The 22,074-nt window shown below is 58.1% G+C and overlaps 2 protein-coding genes across 3 annotated transcripts in view; one reads left to right on the top strand and one right to left on the bottom strand.

Moving 5' to 3' along the window:
* Positions 1-10,523, bottom strand: part of ABCF2 (ATP binding cassette subfamily F member 2) — a 94,293-nt gene extending 83,770 nt beyond the window's left edge. The window contains exons 1-14 of one of the 2 annotated variants that reach the window (XR_010025228.1): positions 10,333-10,523; positions 9,577-9,789; positions 8,730-8,912; positions 8,401-8,572; positions 8,188-8,283; positions 7,952-8,054; positions 7,624-7,719; positions 7,373-7,492; positions 7,033-7,122; positions 6,820-6,930; positions 6,638-6,700; positions 6,252-6,380; positions 3,291-3,494; positions 2,339-2,536 (exon numbers count right to left, since the gene is read on the bottom strand). Coding sequence is in view for 1 of the 2 variants with exons in the window: in XM_063121594.1 (XP_062977664.1) it covers positions 2,399-2,536; positions 3,291-3,494; positions 6,252-6,380; positions 6,638-6,700; positions 6,820-6,930; positions 7,033-7,122; positions 7,373-7,492; positions 7,624-7,719; positions 7,952-8,054; positions 8,188-8,283; positions 8,401-8,572; positions 8,730-8,912; positions 9,577-9,789; positions 10,333-10,501 (1,887 nt within the window). In the remaining variant the exon portion in view is untranslated. Of the gene's footprint in view, positions 1-1,942; positions 2,537-3,290; positions 3,495-6,251; positions 6,381-6,637; positions 6,701-6,819; positions 6,931-7,032; positions 7,123-7,372; positions 7,493-7,623; positions 7,720-7,951; positions 8,055-8,187; positions 8,284-8,400; positions 8,573-8,729; positions 8,913-9,576; positions 9,790-10,332 lie in introns of those variants that run through there. The other variant, XM_063121594.1, reaches the window with a different exon arrangement.
* Positions 10,524-12,118: 1,595 nt separating this feature from the next.
* CHPF2 (chondroitin polymerizing factor 2) lies at positions 12,119-19,528 on the top strand. The gene is made up of 4 exons (XM_063121483.1): positions 12,119-12,454; positions 13,943-14,507; positions 15,662-15,844; positions 17,388-19,528. The coding sequence occupies exons 1-4, from the start codon at positions 12,159-12,161 to the stop codon at positions 18,651-18,653; spliced, it is 2,310 nt and encodes a 769-aa protein (XP_062977553.1). The 5' UTR covers positions 12,119-12,158; the 3' UTR covers positions 18,654-19,528.
* The last annotated feature ends 2,546 nt before the right edge of the window (positions 19,529-22,074 follow it).

Here is a 22,074-nt window from a genome sequence, read left to right as displayed (position 1 = left end):
GCTCCCTATCGAGGGCCCGTTGCCTGTGTGAATGAGCCATAACAGGCCAAGCACGTGACACAAAGCAGCCCTGTCGGAGCGAACTCACGCAAGAACCCGTTCAGGTGGGCCCGGAACTCGCAGGCGCCGCCAGGGGGCGTCTGTGCAGCGCCGGCCCAAAGAGGCCTTATAGACGGGGCTGGGGGCGCCCTACGGCGGGTCTCCGCCCTCCTGCGACGGACCGGCAGCCACAACCCGTGCCCGGCTTCCTGGCGCCCGCCTGCCCGCTGCAGGAGCCCCCGTTCCTCCGGGGGCAGCGGCCGCGGCCGCGGCCACGGCGTTACTTCCAGGTCGGGTTCCTTTCGCCCGCTCCAGGCTGAACAGCGGCCGAGGCCGAAGGAAGCCTCTGGCCGAGCGTTTCCGCGCCACTCCGCAGCCCGTCGGCCTGCTTCCTTTTGCCCCTTCCTGCCGGGCTCTCGCCGAATTGACCGCCTCCCCGCCCCCCGCTTCAGCGCTTTGCCGAGGTCTCCCTGGAAGTGCTTTGCGCTTGGCTTCCTGACCCCGGGGGCTGCTTCTCGGTCCTTTCGCCAGCCGCCTCTCGGGAGCGCCTGCTTCTCAGGGCCCCCAGGTGTGCAGCCGGCCCAGTAGCAGCTGCCCAGTAGCCCGGCAGGTGGGGCACCCTAGGCCTCCCCCCTCTCAAGATGCTAGACCCCAATGGGGTCAACCCAGGATGAAGCGGACTAGTGGGGGATTCAGGACAGATAAAAGGAAGAACTTCTTGACACAGTGCAGTGTTGGACTAGGTCATTCCCCACCACAAGGTGTCATGATGGCCACCAATTTAGATGGCTTTAAATGACGGGTGGCTACATTCCTGGAGAAGGCTATCCATGGCTACTAGTCCTGGTGGCCATGTGCCACCTCCAGTATCTGATGTAGTAAGCCCTCTGTTTGCACAGTGGCTGACCAGCTGTTGACCAGGGACCTACAAGCAGGACACGGTGCAACAGCACCCTCCCACCCATGTTCCCCGGCAACTGGTTTGCCCTCCTGTCCTGCTTGTGGGCATCCTGGGGGTGAGGTGGGGGGCGTCTGGCTGGCCACTATGGGAGCAGTGATGCCCCCTTGGCCATCTCTTCCTAGGTCCCAGCCAAGGCCTGCTTTCGATGGCCGGCCAGCCAGCTGCCCCATGGGAGAGAAACCCCTGAGGAGGGCCCAAGTACAGTGGCACTGTGGCCCTTCCCTAAGAACTGGCATTCAGAAGCATCGTGGAAGTAACACATAAACGGTCCTGACAGGTCTGTCGTGGCAGGAGGATGCATCCTATTGTGCCTGTGGGATTTCCCATTGGGGCACTTGGCTGGCCACAGATTGCTGGGCCAGATAGTCCCCTGGTCTGATCCGGCATCAGGGCTCGTCTTAGGCTCTGAACTGTCAGTAGCTGGAATCCTACTTACGTTCTCGGAAACAAGAGGAAGGGGTGTGTGTGTGTGGGGGTACTATGTGCGCCCCCACATAGTACCCACACACACTCCTAATGCCAAATGCATCGCTGCCAGAGATGATTGAAGCAAGTAAGGAAGTTAACTGAAACTGAGTAGTAGTATAAGGATTCATAACCTGGTTATGTTAAATTGTTCAAACTTCCTTAAGACATATTATCCATCAGAGGAAAACCAAACAACATAAAACGTATAAGGGACCAATAAGGGTATGTTAAAGCCACTGAATTTTATAGAAACCCCTCTCATCTGTACCGGGCTCGTTTGCGTGAGCGCAGGCGTGGTGGGGAAACCATCTCTCCCTCCTGCCATCTCGGCTTCTGTTTACTCCATTCAGGCTCTCACTTGCACACTGGGAATGGATGGATGCTACAAGGCCAAGAAGGCAGGGGAGGGGACCTTTAATCTGGACCGTTGCTGCCCGTGGTCTCTCAGGCTCACCACAAGAAGGCAGAACTATGGAAACTTCTCCTCCTCTTTATTGACTGATACTTCTCAGGCAGGTCTGGCAATTACACTGATAAATAATCGTTAAAAACAAACAGAGGCCAAAGGAGGTTGGAGTGAAGTCTGGAAACTGAAGCAGAGTCAGTCCCTCCTCACCCACTGTGCAGCAACATGTCACGCCACGCCACGCCCCGCCCCACCCCCGCGCACAGAGGGATGGAGACACGCTGTCCACAGGCAGAGGAGAGGAGTGGGCCGCAGTCAAGACGGAGAGCCAGGAGGGCCATACAGTTGGGGAAGCAGAGGGAAGAGCGTGGAGAAGAGAGGAAGAAGTTGCAGGAGGACCGGAACAGAACACGGCAGGACGAGCAGCAGCAGTCCCATCTTTCATTCCTTGGGGCAGGGGCGAGGGGCTGGCACCAGTCTCTGGGGAAAGACCCAGCTGACTGCCCCGTTCCCCCTGGCGGCTCTCACACGTTGTAGGTCTTCTTGGTGACTTGGGGCTCCTCGTCGACCAACTTGGACTTGAGATGTTCCTTGTACGAAAGAATGTCGCCGGCCCACTTGGTGATTGTCCGCTTCTCACACACCCAGATCTCCTGGGCAACCTGCCAGGGAGCAAGAGGAACCTCCCGTGAGACAGGGACAGGGTGGCCACTGCAGCAGCTGGACAAAGCCACGGAGGCTCCACCCAGCCTCGTGTGCCATCCCAGAGTCTCACCAGCCAGGGGCCTCGGGGACTGGACAAGTGGAGCAGGATGGCTACAGCTGCAGCCACCAGACTGTCCGCCCTGAGCGTGGGACAATGCGCACCTCCGTCAAGAGGGAGAACGGCCGGGACGTTGCTCTTCCAAAGCCCTCTGACCTCGGTGGTGCTTTCATATTATTTCTAACACAGTGAATCCCAGCTTAAATTGTGTGCGAACCATTTCGTGTGGCCTCTCCGGCCATAATGAAAATGTCCTTCTAGTGTTGGCTTCCAGTCCTTGGCTGCCTCCGCGGCCTCTAGGTAATATACAAGGAGCCCTATGCGTGTCCCCCCTGTGGCACACGGGGATGCCTCAGTAGGGGCAATCCTGCTAGAAAGGGTTCAGGGAGGAGTCGCTCCCTAGGAGCCCCAGGACTGACACTGATTGTACTCCCCCCCCCCCCAATATCACAACTGACTCATCTTTGCAGAGAAGGGAGACTCATGCTGGCAGGAAACACACACACACACAAACCACTTCAGCGAGGCGACAGACTTGTGAGTGGGGAAGGGAGGCTGCCCGCTTGGCCCAGGCTGACAAGCCGCTCCCAGTGGGCCGGCATTTGTGCCCCAGAGCCCCTGTGCCCCATGGCACTTCCCCTTCCGCAACTGACCTGCTGGATGAGCCGGAAGTCGTGGCTGACCAGCATCATGCCCCCCTCGAAGTCGTTGATGGCGTCGGCCAGAGCATCGATGGTCTCAATGTCCAGGTGGTTGGTCGGCTCATCCAAGAACAGCATGTGGGGGTTCTGCCAGGCCAGCCAGGCGAAACACACGCGGCACTTCTGCCCATCTGACAAGTTCCGGATCGGGCTCACCTGGCAGGCAGACACAGACACACCTGTCACAATGCCAGGCGGCCTCTCCCACCTTCGCTTGCTACAGCAGGCTGGATTGATGTACTGCGGCCCCCGACCCCAGGGGGCTGCCGATAGGAGTACGGAGGCTCCTGGCCCGGCCTCTCCATATATTGAGCCAGCACTTCAAACAGCCTCCAGGCCCAGCTGCAGCACGAGACCCGCAGGCAGCTAGCTTGGACAAGTCCCAGACCAGCCTCTCCGCTTCCTGCTCTCTTTCTCTCCTTTAAGTCTGTTGTCATCCAACAGCCTCCCTTGCCAGTTCCCGGCTTCTGACATTAACATTCTCTCTCTCTTCACTATTGCTGGCCTTGACGCTGCTAGCGGTGCACTCTTTGCAATGCTTTTTTGCATCTCACGGTCTGCTTGCATCTCCTTTGTGCCAGCTTGTGCTCCCTTTTATTTTCCTCACTTGGGCAAGACTTCCATTTTCTGAAGGAAGCCCTCTTTTCTACAATAGCTCCTTTGACACTGCTTGTTAACCTAACCATGCCAGTGACCTCTTGGACTTGGTGCTACCTTTCCTAACCCATAGAAGACATTCTAACTGAGCTGCTATTATTCTGGCTTTCAGTAACCCCCAAGCATTTTGAAGCTCTCAGCTCCCCCATTTCAGCTTCCTTTTCGCCAGTTATATAGCCTGGAGGCTGGCAAAGCCATGGCTGCCCGCAAAGGCTTCTGGGGTGAATGGCTGCTTCTGCTTCTAAGCTAGCAAACTGTTATGCTCTTCTGTACCAGTCAGCAACGTTCCTTTTGTGTTATGGGAAAGATGGGTCAAAAGCACAATTGACCGTGATCTCATGAGAACATGAGGTGTCTTATCTATGTCGCCTGGTACTGCATCTGCAGGTTCTAACGAGCTGACATTCCAGTCTTGCCATCCAATTAGTAAGTGCACCTGGGTGAAATGGGATGCTTATGTGTGCCAAAGAGATGCCAAGTAGTGCCTTGTTCATCACAACAATGTAGACTATGCTATAGATTCTTATGATGAGAAGAGCTGCTTTGTTATTAATCCCATGCAATTAATCACTTGCTGAACTTGGCAGCAATGTTGGTACCCACTAGGCTCCGTTTCCCTCAAAGGCCTCCCTGCGTCTCCTTAGAGTCACCAAGGGGAACCAGAGTCCCTATTCTTGGCCCTGCTGCCATCCAAGCACGGGATGAGCAGCGATGTGAGAGAGGCCGGAGGGCCTTCTTGGTGGCTGCTCTCTGCCAAGAGAGGCTGGGTGAGCCCCCTTGCCTGTTATCCTTCAGCTGGCAGCCTTCGGCGTGTAAACTAGTCTGTTGCTGAAGAAGGGTTTAATGGGCTGGGTGCTCTCTACTTCTTTTATTATTCTGTTTTTATGACTGTTGACTTAGGTTTTAATTAAGATTGCTTTTAACTAGTATTTTATTGTGCCATTTTTGACAGAAAGGCAGGATATAAATATTCAGTCACCCATCAGAGGGGACATAAGAAGTTCCATGCAGGATCAGACCAAGGGTCCATCTAGTCCAGCACTCTGTTCACAGGGGCGAACTTATGTCGCCAAAGCAGGACGTGGTGCAGCAGCACCCTCCCACCCATGTTCCCCGGCAACTGGTGCACACAGGCTTCCTTCAGGGCTAGTAGCCATGCTTCCCTAGCTGAGGAGCAGAGCTAGGGAACAAATTGGGACAAATGGTCTTGTCTGACCTGGAAATATCAATACATAAACTATGGAATGGATGCAGCAATAGCTCACCTATTATCCATGCTCCTAGTTTACAAAGCTCCTTCCCAAGAAGGGTGCGGGGGGGGGGGGGGGGAGAGAAGTGCAGGAGGCCCTTTCAGGTTTAGCGTTCAAAAAGGCTTTTAGAAATACACGACCCAAAGCAGCTTTTATTGGACTTTTAAAAATTGGATAAGCTGCTTTTATTTTTTGTAACGCTGGACTTTTTGTGTGTAATCAATGCATTGTATTTTAGAGCATTGTTACCTTACTGTGTCTTTTTAAAATTAAAAGTAGCATGTCCATTTATCACCTCAGGTGGACTGGGTCTAGAAAGACAAGTCTATAAATATTCCAAGAAATAAAACAAAACTGCCTCCACCCAATACCTCTTAAGGCCTTCAAAGTGCCTTTGGCATCCCAGGGTTGAGGCGCTCTTTCCCATCCGCACCTTCTGGGACGCCAGCCATCCTCTCCCACGGAAGGGGGAAGGAGTGGCCCCGTGGGAGCCGCCGGGGGGGGGGCCAGGGAGAGCCCTGCTGGCACAAGAGCTCCAAGCAGCCTGCACTCTAGGGAAGCCCCCTCCTCCTCCTCCTCCTCCTCGGAGGGGGAGTGTGCAAGCGGCCAAAGGCGGTGTGGAGCAGTCCGGGGCGGGTGGTGGGGTGGTGCTTCCTTGCGGCAAACACCAGGAGACCTCCCTCCCGGTTGGTATGAACTGGGGCCGTCTCCCCACAGGCGGGCCAGAGAAAGCCAAGCAAGAGCACAGGCCCCGCACCCCACAAGTGAACTTCCTCTCTCTCCAGATGACTTTCAGCAGCAAGCCTTAGGCAAGGAAAGAGACCAGCGGCACCCTCCCCAGAGAAAGCTACAGCCCCAAGCCACAGGGAGAGGCTGCCCTAGAGAAGCCTCCAGCTCCGGTACAGCTCTGCCTGGTTTCCCTCAGGCAGCCACAGAAACCAGCCGGGGGCTTGGCAGGGCAGGTGCCAGGGGCCCTCCGCTCCACCCACCACCAGCCCAGGCCAACCTGCTGCTTCCCGGTCAGCCCGTAGCGGCCAATGATCTTGCGCATCTCCTCCTTCTCTTTGATCTCTGGGTAGCACTTCATCATGTACTCCAGCGGCGAGAGGTCGAGGTCCAGCTGCTCTTGCAAGTGCTACGGTGGGGAGGGGGGGGGAAGAGTCAGACCAGGAAAGGGGAGGAGCCCAACGGGTTCCCACCCCCATCCAGCTGTCTCTCCAGAAAGCGGAGCGGTCAGGCCCCTCCCTGAGCGAGGGAGACCACACTGCTGCTGCTGCTGTCTCTCCTTCAGCCACATCCACTTGCGGTGGGCCACGGAAGCCGTGGCTGCCAAGGAACCAGCCACACTGCTGCCCCCTGATCCCCAGTGATGCTCAAGGAAGGAGCCGGCACCTGGTGATATCTGCCAATCTTGACGTGTGAGTGTTTGCGGATCATCCCGTCGCTGGGCAGCAGCTGGAAAGGAAAGGGAGTGTTTACTGGCAGAGAAGGGCCACTGCCTGCTGGGGCCTGGCAGAGGAAACGCTGCCCCCACCCCGCAGGGCTGAGCCACCCAAGCCCAGGAGGGGGCTCACCTCCCCCGTGAGGAGTTTCAGCAGTGTCGACTTCCCAGCCCCGTTGGGCCCCACGAGAGCGACACGGGTGTCCAGGTCAATGCCGAACTCCAGGCTGGTGTAAATCCAGGGCTGTGGAACACAGACACAGTGAGCACATGAGTGCAGCCCCCCGCCAGGGCTCCCATGACCCCCTCCCAGGGCTCCCCACCCTCTGCCCCTCCGAGGACTCACCCCGTCCTTGCTGTATCTGAAGCTCACATTCTGGACCATGATGACAGGGGGAGGAATCTTCCCACATGATGGGAAATAGAAGGAGAGTGTCTGGGGAAGGAGGTGGGGGTGGAGAAACAGACGGCAAGAGGGTCACTTCAGGCGCTTGCCCCCACCCCCTGCCCACAGGGCACCAGCAAAGGCCAGTTGGCTGGCCAGCCACACGTTACGAGCAGCCCCCACCCTGGGCTGACTGGCCCCTCCCTAGCGGCCCACAGCCACTCCTCATCCCGTCGTGTCTTCGATGGCCACAGGCGCTGCCGGAATTCACTCGCCTGCCCCCTAGCCCCCCTCACCCTACCTTGTCGTTGATCACCCGCTCAGTCAGCCCAGAGGCCATCATCTTCTGGAGGGTCTTTTCCTTGCTTTGCGCCTGGCGAGCTAGCTTGGCACTGCCGTGCCCAAAGCGTGCAATGTAGTTCTGCAACAGCGGAGACAGCCTTTGTAGGCACACGGCCGGTCCTGGCAGAGCATGCAGACCTGGGGGTGGGGAGGGGGTCACAGCCCTGCCTTCCCCAGGTGAGGCCCTGTGCCAGGGGGCCAAAGGGCTACCTTCATGTGGGAGATCTGGTCCTGTTCCCAATGGAAGCGCTTCATCTGGTTCTCCTCCAGCTCTAGACGGGTCTTGACGTACTGGTCATAGTTACCCTGTGGGGAAATGGCAGAGAACCCAACATGGCTCTTCTTACAGCCCTCTAGAACCCCCCTGCCCTCAGCCCCTCCCCAAAGAGACCCCTCACCCCATCCTTGATGTTACAGGTCTAACATGCACATCCAGGTTGCAGGAAGAGAGCCAGACTGTAAGCACACGGCCACCCTCCCCGAAGGGCCAAGAGCCAGCAGCAGTCCCCCCTCCACTGCGTCCGGACAGCCTGCTCACTGTGTAGTACTTGAGCTTGCGGTTGTGCATGTGGATGATGTTGGTGCAGACGCCATTCAGGAAGTCCTGGGAGTGCGAGATCAACACGAGGATGCGCTTGAACCTGCAGAGAAGCGAAGCGAAGCTGGAGGAGGAGCCCTGCTCTGCCAAGGCCTGGGGAGCTGGGATAGGGAGGGGGCAGGAGGACCCCCAACGCTCAGCCCCACCCGCTTCCATGGGGGCTCCTGGGCACTCACGTCTTCAGCTCTTCTTCCAGCCACACGCAAGCGTCCAAGTCCAGGTGGTTGGTGGGCTCGTCCAGGAGCAGCATGAAGGGCCGGATGAACAAAGCCCTACGAGGGAAGGGACGCATGAGATTGGGGGGGAGGAGAGGGAGTGCTGCATTAAGCCTGCCCAATGGGCAGGACCTTCCAGGCTCCCGGACGGGGGCCAGCCCAGCAGACGCCTACCTGGCGAGAGCCACCCTCATCCGCCAGCCGCCGCTGAAGTCCTTCAGCTTCTTCCGCTGCATGATGGGGGTGAAGCCCAGGCCATGCAGGATGCGGGACGCCCGCATCTCTGCCTTGTCGGCATCCAGCTCCTCCAGCCGCTCGTACAGCTCCATCAGCTTCTCGCATTCCGCTTTGGGAGGTGGGGAAGAGAGGACTGGTCAGCCAACGCCTGGGGGCTCTGCCCCACCCCAGCCAGATCTCGCTACTGTGCCCCCACAGGCAGGGCAGAGAAGGCCTCCCCAGCCATCCCTTCCCTAAGGTGCACCCCGAAGGGCCTGAGCGGTTACCATCCTCGTGAGCGAGTCGTTCTGCTTCGCGCTCCAGCATGGCTCTTTCTGTGTCCACCTCCATCACGCACTGCAGGGGGGTCTTCTCACTGGGGGGCATCTCGCGGGTCAAGTGATAGATGTCAATGTGCTCTGGGATGGGCACCTCCCGCTTCCCAATGGCCGACAGCAGCATGGACTTGCCTGGACAGGGCAGAGACAGAAGCCCCCCTGGTCATCCAAGGAGGCCTCCATAGCAGCACAGTAAAAAAGGGAGGTGCAAGGAAGGCCACGATCCGCCACCAGGCCTTGGGCTGCTGGGCTCACGGACAACAGCTGATGCCAAGGAGCCCTATAAGAAACATCTTTCCAGCACACTGGGTCCGGGAATCGTGGCGTAGAGTCTGATGGCGTCTAGAGGGAGCATCACTGCGAGCAAAAAAGGCAGCTCCCAGCTGCATGGGAGGTGGTGAGAGGCAGCTGGGGCTGCACCTGCTTGCTGACAGCACCAGGCAAGCTCATCATTGCTCACCCACACCGCCACTGGCTGGCCCATTTGCAGGAGCCACCCCCAAGTGGAACTGTCACCCTTGGACCATGAAGTCACACAGGGTCCCCCAGAGCCGTTTGGACCAGCCAAACCACATTAGCCCTCCTGATGGCAACCTCTGTCCTCCCATGCAGAGCCGTCCACACTTCTCCTGAGCCTGCACAAGAGCAGGGATGAGAGGGGCTCAGGGCCCCTGGCCCTGGAAAGGACTACAGATGTGACCCAGCAGCTCACTTTGCCGGGACAATCCCTGGCTCTGCTGCTGCCCCCGCCCCCCGGGGCCGCACCATTGCTCCCCTCCCCCATCGCTAGGCTCACCAGTGCCGTTCAGGCCGATGAGGCCATAGCGCCGCCCAGAGTTGAGCTCCAGCTTGGTATCGCTCAGCAGTTCCTGCCCGTGGAAGGTGAGGGAGAGGTTGATGATGTGGACGTCGGTGCTGTTGGGGTGGGACGCGAGGACCCCCGTGACGGCACGGGCAGCCGCCTTCTTCAGCTCAAACTCCTCCATGGCCTTTGTGATGGCATCCATGTCTGCGGGGAAAGGAAGGCCAAGGTGGGCAGGTGGGCAGGTTAGTGAGGGGCCGGGCAGGTAGGCAGCTCCCTGCCTCTCGGTCTGCAGGGGAAAGGCTGCATATAAGGCTGCCCCATGCCGTGCAATGGAGGGGAGGCAGCTGCTGCTGGAGCACAGGCAGGGGCAGCTCAGACCACGGGCCAAACTGGGGGGGGGGGAGGAGGAGAGGGTGACCCTGCCCAGAACCAGGGGCTTCTGGCAGAGCCCTCCCAGGCACGGCAGGCGCAGCAGCAGTGCACCTTCCTCCCCTCCCCTCCCCCACAGAAGAGCCTTCCCCTCCCTGCCCAAACCTGCTGCGCCTGGGAGGCGCGAACAGGAAGGAGCCCTTCAGGGAGCCCTGGCCGCCCGCCCACGGATCCCGGGACAGGCCGCCCCGCAGCCAATGGGCGCAGGGCTCTGGCGGGCGGCCAAGAGGCCGGGAGGCGGCTTCCTGCTCTGGCTCCCTCGCCGTCCGTCCGTCCGTGGGCCTCCTTTCCCTCCTTCCTTCCTTCCTTCCTTCGTACCTGCCTGCCCGGTGCCGTTGGCCTCCTCGCGTCCCTGGAGTTCCTCGGCGTCATCGTGCTCCGTGCCGCCGGCGTCGCCGTTCTCCTCGGGGGTCTTCTTGGGCCGCTGGCGAGCCTTGGCCGCCTCCTTCTTCTTGGCCGCCTTCTTCTTGGCCAGGTCCGACGGCATCGCCCCGGCCTCGCCTGCGCTGCTGCTGCTGCTCGGGGGGTGGGGGGGAGGGGAGACCGGGGGGGGAGAGGAGAAGGCGCTCAGCTCAGCTCTGCCGCCCACTCTCCCGGCACGGCGGGGGTGGGGAAGGGGTGTTGCGCCCCGGCCTGCTTACCCGCTCGCTCGCTCGCTCGCTCCCTCGGGCGCCCCGGCCGGCTCCGCGGCTGCTGCTGCTTGCTGCTGCTCCGGCTCGGGCGCACTTTCCCTTCTGTCGCAACAGAACAGCTGCTGCCGCGTGCGCAGGCCCCGCCCCCTCCGGCGCCGCTCCCAATGGCCGCACGCGACGTCAGCTCCCGCCGGGTCCCGAGCGCTGCCGGGAAGGCGAGTCTCCCGAGAGCCAGGCGCGCCCTCGGAACTCTGGGAAATGGAGTCACCCGGTGGCGGCAGCGGCGGCGGTTGGAGGAACACGGCGAAAGGGCCGAGCCGAGGCAGCCCAGCCGCGGGCGGGCAGGCAGGCAAACGGGCCGGCGGGCTGCTAGGGTGAGGCGCTCCGGCTGGCGCGCGGCTTTGCACACGCATCAAGGGGGAGCCCCGTTCTCATGTGCCGGGCCCCCGCGGACGGAAGAGGCTGCCAGCCGCGAGAACGTGGAGGAGGCGTCGGCGGCGCGGCAAGGCGCGGCGGGGGAGCCCCAAAGACACGCCGCTTCCGCGGGGGCAGCAGCGCGGCCCGGCGCCTCGGCCGTCGGTGCCCGTCTCGGAGGGAGCCCCGCCCTCGCACCCTCCTGCCGTCGGGTCTCCTTGGACCCCTGCGGCCGGAGCCGCCGTTGCTGTGGCGGCCCGCGGAGCCCCCCCCGTGCCCCCCCCCCCCAGGCTTGGCCTACCCGGCAGCCCCCCCCGCGCCCCCCCCAGGCTTGGCCTGCCCGGCAGCCCCCCCGCCCCCCCAGGCTTGGCCTGCCCGGCAGCCCCCCCTTCCTCTTCCACGTCCTGCGGAGCTCTCTAGCGCGTAAGGACGCCGACCAACCGAGAGGAATCGGCGCCAGGGAAGGGGGACGGGGCGCCCCGTCTTCCTCCTCCTCCTCCTCGGGCGGTGGGGGAAAGACCCTCCTCATGCGCTGGCACCCCTACCATCTTGAGAGGGCGGGGGTGCTCCTTCTGGGGTCCCCCTCTCCTCCCGCGTGGGGGCTCCTCCAGGAGCAGGGGGCCAAGATGCCCCGCAGGCGTTTCTGCTCACACGCCTCCGCCCCCCACCCCCCCAATGTGGGCATTTCCCCCATGCCCTGCCCGGCTTAGGCGATTCCAGGGGCAACTCTTCAGACCGGCCTGCAGAAGAAAGAGTCGCCTCCCCCAGCCGCCGCCCCGCGGCCGCCCCTGCTTACGGGAAGGGTGAGAGCCTTTGTCGCTGCAGAGTCCTTGCTGCTGTTTGGTTTGGGGCTGTGCTGGATAGATCTCGGGTGGGATGGGGTGGCAGGTGTGTTTCCCTGCCTGGGTGGGCTCATGCCCGTTCCTTCTCTCCAGCAGGGCCTGAGTGAGGAGGCACCCAGACGTGCCCGTCCGGAAGGCGGCTGCCCTCTCCCTGCGTGGCGGCCCTTGCCTGGGGCCTTCCCCCTCCATGGTTCTGGCCCCGTGGCTGCCCTAGGGCCCTGCTGCTCCGCTCCCCCTGGCTGAGCGGCCTCTGGCCATGCGTGTGGTCAGCCTGCTGGCCTTCCTGCGGCCGGCCTTGCCCCTGCTGCTAGGCTTGTCCTTGGGCTGCAGCCTGAGCCTTCTGCGCGTCTCTTGGATCCAAGGCGATGGGGGCGATTCCTGTGTGGACCCCGCTGTGCTCGGGCACGGCAGGCAGCCTGCCGGGGGGAGGCAGGAGGAAGAGGCCCCTGGTGCTGGAGGCCCCCCCGGCCAGGGGGCAGACGGGGAGGATTTCAAGCCGCGGATTGTGCCCTACTACCGGGATCCCAACAAGCCCTATAAGAAGGTGCTCAGGTAAGAGGCTGGTTCCTCCGCCATGAGGGTGGATCGGGCTGGGAGACTGTGGAGCCCTCCTCCCCAGCAGTGGCTGTAAGGGGAGGAGGGTGTGCTTGGTGCCCCCAAGCCTTTGCAGCCAGCCCCAAGGGCCAGGCTGGGGCTGTTGTGCTGTCTGAAGAGAATAATTCAATAATTCCCGTGCTGTGTGTTTCTCTGGCCCTTTGAGAGCCTATGAAAACTTCCACGTGCATTGATAACAGGGCCTTGTTGTTATCCCCATGTCACAGCTGGGGGGCGGGGGGGGATGTATGCGCATGGTTTGCCTATGGCCAACCAGAGGGTTTCTGGCTGAAGAAATGCTTGACCAGGTGTGGCTTTGCTCATGATTCTCCCTCTCTCTATCTCTCTCTTTTCTTCTTCCTGACAAGCCCTACTGAGCCAGGCCGCGGAAAGGAAAGGTCTCTTTGCTGTAGCTTTTATTTAGGGTGACCCTATGGAAAAGAGGGAGGAGTTTCTGCAGCTTTAGCTGTTGTGATGAACCGGGGATTTCACCAGGTGCTGCATGCATAACAATGACACCTGCTAAAATTCCCTTTCCTATGCAGCTGTTAAAGATACAGGAGCCCGGTCCTCCTTTCCACAGGGTCACCCTGTTTTATCGCCCGTGTCTCCACCCACTGCACTCCTTCTAACTGTCAGTACAGCAGGTAGTGTTCCGCCATAAAAGGAAAGCTGGAAAACGCCTTTTACGTGGACCCCTTGCTGATCCCGCTACACGGTCCCCATTCCTCCCACTGGTGGTTAATAGCCCCCTCTGGGCAGGCATAAGAGCCTTAGAAGAGCCCTGGGCTGGATTAGACCCAGGGGGACTCATCTCATCCGGTGCTTTGGTCCCATAGTGGCTGGCTGGAGGCCCCCATGGGAAGCCCACCAGCAGGACAGGAGCACAGCCGCAGCCCCCGCCCACCCATGTTCCCCAGCAACTGGCACTCTGCCTCTGCATGTATCCGTCATGACGAGCTGCCATTGATAGCCTCCTCCTCCTCCTCCATGAATGTGTCCCTTCGCAGAAGCCTGCCCGGCAAGCGCTGACAACGCTCCTTTCTCCCTGAAGAGAGAGACACACAGAACAATGCTATGTTGTGGGAAGTTGGGGCGGGAGCGGCTTGGACCTCTTCAGAGGGGTGTGATCCAGCCCCTGGACCAATAGTGGTTGCCCTCCCCTGGATTCATGTGCCTCCACAGACTAACAATTGTGTGTGTGTGGGGGGGTGAGACTCCACGCCAAGTGCCTTCCGTGGGTTCTGCTCCAATTCCTGGTCATAGTTACCCTGAGGGCTCGAAGCCGCTTTTGCACAGAGTCTGTCCTGGCAGCATCTTGGGCCCTGGGCCTAGAGCAGAGGGCTCTGCTGCTAGGGAGGCACCCAGAGCGGAGCTGCCCTGCTTTGGGAGCCCCAGGGAATCTGACACATTCACGGCTCTGTTTCCTTCCTCCCCGCCCACCAGGACTCGCTACATCCAGACGGAGCTGGGCTTCCATGAGCGGCTCTTTGTGGCTGTGCTGACCTCCAAGGCCACCCTGAACACTTTGGCTGTGGCCGTCAACAAGACGGTGGCCCACCTCTTCTCCCACCTGCTGTACTTCACGGGGCTGCGCAGCACCAAGGTGCCCCACGGCATGGCCCTGGTGTCCCACGGCGACGAACGCCCCGTCTGGCTGATGTATGAGACAGTGCGCTACATCCACCAGCACTTTGGGGGGGACTTTGACTGGTTCTTCATCATGCAGGATGACACCTATGCTCAAGCAGAGCAGATCAAGGCCCTCACAACCCACCTGAGCATCAACCAGGACGTGTACCTGGGCCGGGCAGAGGAGTTCATTGGAGGGGATGAACAGGCCCGCTATTGCCACGGTGGCTTTGGCTACCTGCTTTCCCGCAGTCTGCTGATGAAGCTGCAGCAGTACCTGGACAGCTGTCGCAACGAGATCCTCAGCGTGCGGCCGGACGAGTGGCTGGGGCGATGCCTAGTGGACTTCCTGGGCGTCAGCTGTGTCTCCGAGCACCAGGTAGGATACCGCCACCTGAGAGACACCGAGAGGGAGGGGGTTGGGTGGGAGGTGGGAGCGGGACGGGCGCAGCGGCTGCTCCAGTGAAGCCATGCCAACCTCATGCTTTCCGGCGGGACTTCTAAGTGTGCGGTTTTATGTATTTGCTTATTGCATTTCTCTACCAGCCAGTAGCCGAAGCCCATTCTAAGAGCAGCCTAACTAGGGATGCTGCTGGTTGCTGCTCCCATTTGTCATCTATGTTTTCCGGGGAGGATTCCTGGAACTGCAGAGGGATGCTATAACGCCCTGTTCATTTGCTTACTTACGGTACTTTTAAACTGCCCAATAACTGAAGTTCTCTGGGTGGCGTACAATGAATTAAAAACACAAAATACAAAAACATAGAAACAATGAATAAAAACAGTGCAAAAGGAAACAGAGATAAAACCAGCTGCAAGAAATAAAACCATTCCAGCATATAAAACCAAATTAAAACCAGGAGCAGAGCAAAGTCCTGAAAGCAATGTAAACAAACTTCTTAAACTTCCTGGGAGAATAAAAGAAATTCTTCACTTGAGGCCCAAGAGCCCCTTTCTTTGTTGGTTAGCTCATGCTGGTCTTTCCAGCTTCCCGGTCTGCTCCTAAGGCCTGTTAATGTCGAAAGAGTCAATGGCTGAAGGCTCTTTCGGAGTGAGCGGAGGATGCGAAGGTCGCGTCTCAGTATTTTGAGGTGAAGGGATTCATATGTAGAAAGAGCATCAAAGCAGACCAGGATCTGCACACAGGCAAACGGAATTGCAGGTTAGTTCATCACTGCTCCCCCCCCCCCCCAAGGAAAGAGACAAAATTGCTGGAGAGGCTGGGATCTGGCTTGGGTGACTTCTCATGCCCCCGCCCGATTCACCTTTAACGTGGCTTTGTGTGTTCCACCTCTCACACACCACAGAGTGATGCCGAGGAAATACTACTTATTGCCAATGCAGATCAGAATTCCCCTTCACTCTTAAGGCTGCTTTGGAGGCGGGGGACTCTTGCGCTCGAGTCCTGCTTGTGGGCTTCCTGCTGGGTCAGCTGGCTGCCCACCTTGGGAACAGAGCGCTGGGCTGGATGGGAAGCACAGCTCTTCTGGGGTCCTTGAGGTCCCCACCCCTCTCTCTCTTCTCCCCTGTTAGGGCCAGCACTACTCATCCTATGAACTGGCGAAGAATGCAGACCCGGAGAAGGAGGAGGGGGAAGAATTCTGGGGAGCAGTCACTGTGCACCCCGTCGCGGACCCCACCCTCATGTATCGTCTGCATAAGAGGTTTAGCAGGATCCAGTTGGACCGGACCTATCAAGAGATCGCGCAGCTGCAGGTAGAAGATGAGCGAGGTCTCCATCTCCTGCCGAGGTGTGGGGCGGGGGGCGGCAGGAAGGAGGGCGGGGCTGCGAGGGGTGCCCTGTGCCCTGCGGGGGACCCCTAGTCCTGGTCAGCCCTGCTGATCCCAGAGGAGGTCTCAAGCGGATGTCGGCAGGTCTTGATATTGGAGCCTGCAGGAGCTGGGGTGCGGGGAGGGGCAGGAAGGGGCTGAGGGAATTTATGTCTGGATCTCAGCCCCGCGGTGCTTTCCAGAGAGGAGCAACCGGCCCCTGTTGGCTTCATCATGCTCTGGTGACCCTCCTGTGATCTTGTGCACCTTATCAGGGTGCCCCCTTGAATGCCACGGGGCGTGCATCGAAGTTTCAGACTGGGCTGCAACGGGTGTTGCAGGAACAGAGGAAACAGCCCCACCCACTCCGGCCTGTTCCATGTAGCCCAGCATTGCCATCACGGAGCCTGGCCCCTTCTCTCGCTGCCTCCCTCCTTTCAGTGTTTCAGACAGGATCTTTCCCTAGCCCTGTCCGGAGAGGCTGCCTGGAATTGAACCTGGGGATTTCTGCAAGCAAAGCAGCCCCCAGCCCCTTCCCTGCAGCCCTCAGCCCCAGGCCGATCCTGCTCCCTCAGGATGGCTCAAGCTAATGCCAGCAGGTAGGTTCCTTCTTCAGGATCTCTCCCTGGCCTGTCCGGGGCAATTGCAGCTACTGGAAGCCCCCCCCCACCGCTGGAACACCTGGCAGCTGTGGGCTTTGCCTTTGAGCCTAGGCTAACTGCTTAACATATTTTTATACTGCTTTTTGAAACAAAACGTCCTCAAGGGAGTGGTTTAAAACTATAAAATGCTATTAACTAAAACAGTTACGCAAAACATTTAGAACTACTACAACAGTAAAAACTCCCCTTTATAATGTCAAAATGGGCATCTATTAAGCAGGCTGGAACATTCCTAAGAAGAGCCCTGCTGGGTCAGAGCAAGGTCAACCAGGTGCCCCGATGGGGAAGCCCACAAGCAGGACCTGAGTGCGAGAGCACCCTCCTGCCCATGTTCCCCAGCCAGCAACTGGGATCCATCAGCACATTGCCTCTGATACTGGAGGTGGCATATAGAGATTAGGACTTGTAGCCACCAAGAAAAATGGCACACAAAGTGGCTCCTCCCGTAGATGAATGACGCACTGTGTGCAGGAGCCCTTCCTTTTCAAAATACTTTCCAGGTGTTTAAGGCCTGCTGGACGTTAACCCATCCCGTTTTCTCTTCCTGGGAAATTCACCCAGCACAAACCGGCTCAGCGCAGGCTTCCCCTCGGCACGCCCCTTCAGCAGTGTCTTTTGAAACGCTGTTCTTTTTTTGCCGGGGCTGGAAGAGACCTGATGGGTCCAGCCACAGGAGCTTGCTGGGTGCCTTTGCTCCCCCCAACCCGGAGCATTTGGGTGGAGCTGCAGAGGCACATGGATTTGGGCCTCCGTGGCTCTGGTTCAAGCCCAAACAGGGAGGGAGGGAGAGATGGACACAGATTCACAGGCACCATCTTCATTGGCAGGCCCAGATCCGCAACCTGACAGCGCTGATGCCGGCGGGGGAGGCTGCCCTGAGCTGGCCTGTAGGCATCAACGCCCCCTTTGTGCCACAGTCCCGCTTCGAAGTGATTGGCTGGGATTACTTCACGGAGCAGCACCTCTTCTCCTGCCCCAACGGTGCCCCCAAGTGCGACCTGGCCGGGGCCAGCAAGGCCGATGTGCATGACATCCTCCAGGCCGCCCTGGAGCAGCTCAACCAGCGCTACCAGCCCCGGCTGCGCTTCCAGAAGCGGCAGCTGCTGAACGGCTACCGGCGCTTCGACCCCACGCGGGGCATGGAGTACATGCTGGACCTGCTGCTGGAGGCCGTCACCCAAAAGGGGCACCGCCACGTGCTGGCCAAGCGGGTGAGCCTGCTGCGCCCCCTCAGCAAGGTGGAGATCATCCCCATGCCCTACGTGACGGAGGCCACGCGGGTGCAAGTGATGCTGCCGCTCACGGTGCAGGAGCTGGACTTTGTGGGCAACTTCCTGGACACATTTGCCACGAACGCGTTGGACACGCGCGAGAATGCCTGGCTCAGCCTGCTCTTCATTTATGACCCCTATGACGCTCAGCGGGTCACTCAGGTGGATGTCTTTGCCGGGGTCAAAGCCATGGTGGCTGAACTGGAGAAGCGCTACACTGACGTCAAGATCCCCTGGATCAGCGTCAAGACAGAGGTGCCCTCCCAAATCAAGCTGATGGACATCGTCTCCAAGAAGCACCCAGTGGACACGCTGTTCCTCCTGGCCAGCGTCTGGACAGAGATCAACCTGGACGTCCTGAACCGCTGCCGCATGAACACCATCAGCAGCTGGCAGGCCTTCTTCCCTGTGCATTTCCAGGAGTTCAATCCGGTGCTGACCTACCGGGGTGAGCCGGCTGCAGCCTCTGCCTCCACGGACTTCCTACGGGACGGGCATTTTGACCGGCACGTCTTTGCTGAGGCCTGCTTCTACAACTCGGATTACATGGCCGCCCGCACCAAGCTGGCAGCCGACGTCCTGGACGGGGGCCAGGAGCTGGAGGAGCTGGAAGTCTTTGACATCTTCCTGCGCTACTCGGAGCTGCACCTCTTCCGGGCGGTGGAGCCGGGGCTGGTGCAGAAGTACGTGCTGAGGAGCTGCAACGCTCGCTTGAGCGAGGAGCTCTACCACCACTGCGTCCTCAGCAACCTGCAAGGACTGGGGTCACGATCGCACCTGGCCATGGCTCTCTTTGAACAAGAACAGGCCAACAGCACTTGAGCGGTGGGGTGGGGAGCAGGGCGGCCACAGCACTTGGCTCTCGGGGCGGGGGTGGGGGGCAGAATCCTGAAAACCCTGGTTTTATACGAAAAGCAATTAAAGTCTTCCTGTGAGTGCATTTGCCTGGTTTCTGCCAGCATTGCCCATGCCTCTGCTCCAGCGGAGGGAAGGCATACGGGTGGGGGTGCTCAGCTGTGGTGGCCTTCAAGGAGACCGGCCCGTTTTATTGCAGAACGGCTTGGCTGCCTGTCTGCCCTCCTTGTCCATAGCCAGTTTGTGTGGCTGCTGCTGCTGCATGCTGGGTGCCTCCCTCCCAGTATAAATGGTGCCTGTGCTTGGGGCAGAACTAGCAGCCGCATCTTCTTCAGAGAGCATTGTCCTTGTAGAGGTCTCCTTTCAGGGAGAGGGGGGCAATAGGCTCTCTTAGTCATTGGTCACGGGGGAGGCACTGTTGAGAAAGCAAACGCCATCACTCCTTTGGCCACCCTGAGTCTGCTGGAGAGCTCACAGGTGGCCTGGAGGGAGGGGAGGAGTTGCCTGGGGGGCTGGCCTGGCCTGGCCTGGCCTGGCTCTGGCCTTTGATGCTCTCTAAGGCAGCAGGCCGTTGTGTGCAGCTCTCCATGGGGACAGCAGTGTGGGGATTCTCTGAACAGAGGGCTGGATTGCTGTTGTTGAGTGCTGTTAGCGTAAGGTACAATCACAGGATACGACTGCAGGACTTTTTAAAGAAAAGGTACACACAGAATCAAAGAATCAGCAGGGACTTCGGGATCTCCTAGTCCGAGCCCTGCTCAGTGCTGGCTGCACCATGCAGGATGTAGCTGCAGCATCCCTGACAGATCATAGAATCATAGAATCATAGAATAGCAGAGTTGGAAGGGGCCTACAAGGCCATCGAGTCCAACCCCCTGCTCAATGCAGGAATCCACCCTAAAGCATCCCTGACAGAGGGTTGTCCAGCTGCCTCTTGAAGGCCTCCAGTGTGGGAGAGCCCACAACCTCACCAGGCAACTGATTCCATTGTCGCACTGCTCTAACAGTCAGGAAGTTTTTCCTGATGTCCAGCCGGAATCTGGCTTCCTTTAACTTGAGCCCGTTATTCCGTGTCCTGCACTCTGGGAGAATCGAGAAGAGATCCTGGCCCTCCTCTGTGTGACAACCTTTTAAGTCTTTGAAGAGTGCTCTCATGTCTCCCCTCAATCTTCTCTTCTCCAGGCTAAACATGCCCAGTTCTTTCAGTCTCTCTTCATAGGGCTTTGTTTCTTATCCAGCCTCCGCTTAAGTACTTTCCATGAAGGAGACACCCTCCCACATTCTTGAGGCAGTCTGCTTGTGATCCACTAAGATATATCAGTGATGCAGGTAGATAATTTTGGGCTTCAACTGTGAAGTACACAATGAACATTTCTCTTCTGGCTGTGTTAACTACAAACCTTCTGTCAGGATCAGGCCTGTTTTCCCTAGTTTGGGGAAGAGGTTTCAGGCTATCACTAGGAATCAGATTCAGAACCAGAACAAACTAGAGGCCTTCAAGAGAGGCAGCTGGACAACCCTCTGTCAGGGATGCTTTAGGGTGGATTCCTGCCTTGAGCAGGGGGTTGGACTCGGTGGCCTTGTAGGCCCCTTCCAACTCTACTATTCTATGGTTCTATGAGGACTAGAAATGTACCAGCCAACACAGGAAGTGGGGAAGGGGATTCTCCCAGGCTCTTCAGGAGCCAGGGATGAACCTTTACTGGACTTTATCAGAGATAATGCTAACTGGACTCTGAGTTGAGTCCATGGGAACTAAGATTTCCTCAGAGGGGGAAGGGACTTTGGAGTCGGCTGACCCCCCCGCAATCTGCTGCAGGGTCAAGTGGTGGAGCTGAAAGCAGGGGAGAGGCGATCAGCTTAGCTAGCCTCTCGCCAAAGACGTCTTCAGAAGAATCCTCCCTGAAGCAAAAATGGCTCAGGAAGAAAAGCTTTCCTTTTGTTGAAAGGACAACTGCCTAGTTTAGTCAGCCAAGTTTTTGCTTAGAGGAGAGCTCCAAGTGTTTAAACTCCCTTCAGGTGGGAAGAGATGTTTATTTGCTGAATAAAGTTTTGTGGATTACTTGGAAGACCTCTTTATTGTCTCACATCACAGCGGGAGGGCTTGGAGACATGACACCCTCCAAATTAGCCTGTTTCATGCCCCTAATTCCGAGTTCAGTGCTGCTACCCACAATTGTGTGCTGATACGCCAAATGGAGGTTCTTAGTTAGCACGCGCACACACACACACCCAACATCGTCGTATCACCTCCAGACCTTTGCCAAGATTTTGTGCTGTTTCAGGCCACAAATTCCAAGTTTTGTGCTACCACCAAAAGCGTGGAAATGACATATCCTTAGTTGGGGCCTGTTGCAGGCAAAATAAAATAAAATCCATGTTCTCCTGTCTCCTCCAAACCTATGCTGAGGTTTTGTGCTAGTTTTGAGTTCTTTTGTGCCACAAATCCTGAGTTTTGTGCTGCCACCCACAACTGTGTATTGACAGTTAAACGTGGGAATTGACACAGAACCCGCTCCCCCCCACATCCTTATATCATCTTCAAATGTGTATCTAGGGCCTAATCTACACCAAGCAGGATATTGCACTAGGAAAGCGGTATATAAAAGGCAGGGAGCGGTCTTGAAGTGCGCTGACAACTGTTGGGGCCCATTGACACATACTGTAGACTGCTTTCATAGTACTATATCCTGCTTACTTAAGCCTTGCTGAATTCAGTGGTCTTTTCTCCCTCATCAATAAGGGGGAGAATTTCACCTTTCAAAACAACTGTTTTAGTTATTCAGATAATTTAATAAATTAGCATGAGCTTTTGTGGGTTACAACCCACTTTACAACTAGGAATTCATGACAGAACAAACAAAATGTTGACATAGGTTTGGAGGGAATAGGAGAATGGGAGTTTTTATCTGTGTTGACTCACACATTTGATGCATCAGTGTACAGTTGTCAGTGGTGAAATAAAATTTGGGACTTGTGGCACAAAAAGCACAAAACTTTGGCACAGGTCTGGAGGTAATACAGCAGTGTTGGTTTATGAACCCGCGTTTGATGTACCAGTACACAGTTTTAGGTGGTAAAACAGAACTCGTGGCACAAACTTCGGACCATGTTTGGAGATGACACAAGTTTGGGGATTTCATCGTTAACAGAGCCCTGATTCTAAACGCATGAGAACAGTTGTTGGGTGGATCAGAAATTGAAAAAATAAAATACTCAAACTGCAAATAATAAACTGAGTATCTCCACCCATATACACGACTGGCTGGCCGCCCCTCCTAACTTTGGGTCATCTGCACATCTTCGAAGCAGCCCCCTCTCTGTCCTCGTCCAAGCCCACATGGACCAGCCCAGGGCAGAGCCCTGCGCCACGCCAGGCAAGGCCTCC

Source organism: Elgaria multicarinata, chromosome 1 (assembly GCF_023053635.1).
Source record: "Elgaria multicarinata webbii isolate HBS135686 ecotype San Diego chromosome 1, rElgMul1.1.pri, whole genome shotgun sequence".
NCBI lineage: Eukaryota > Metazoa > Chordata > Lepidosauria > Squamata > Anguidae > Elgaria > Elgaria multicarinata.
This window is presented reverse-complemented; position numbering and strand designations above follow the sequence as displayed.

What these genes read in the sequence shown, in the direction of transcription:
- CHPF2 (XM_063121483.1), top strand. Translation starts at nt 12,159, where the DNA reads ATGCGTGTGGTCAGCCTGCTGGCCTTCCTGCGGCCGGCCTTGCCCCTG. An exon ending in GCTGTGTCTCCGAGCACCAG is followed by an intron (nt 14,508 to 15,661) that starts GTAGGATACCGC and finishes CTCCCCTGTTAG; the next exon opens with GGCCAGCACTACTCATCCTA. An exon ending in AAGAGATCGCGCAGCTGCAG is followed by an intron (nt 15,845 to 17,387) that starts GTAGAAGATGAG and finishes CTTCATTGGCAG; the next exon opens with GCCCAGATCCGCAACCTGAC.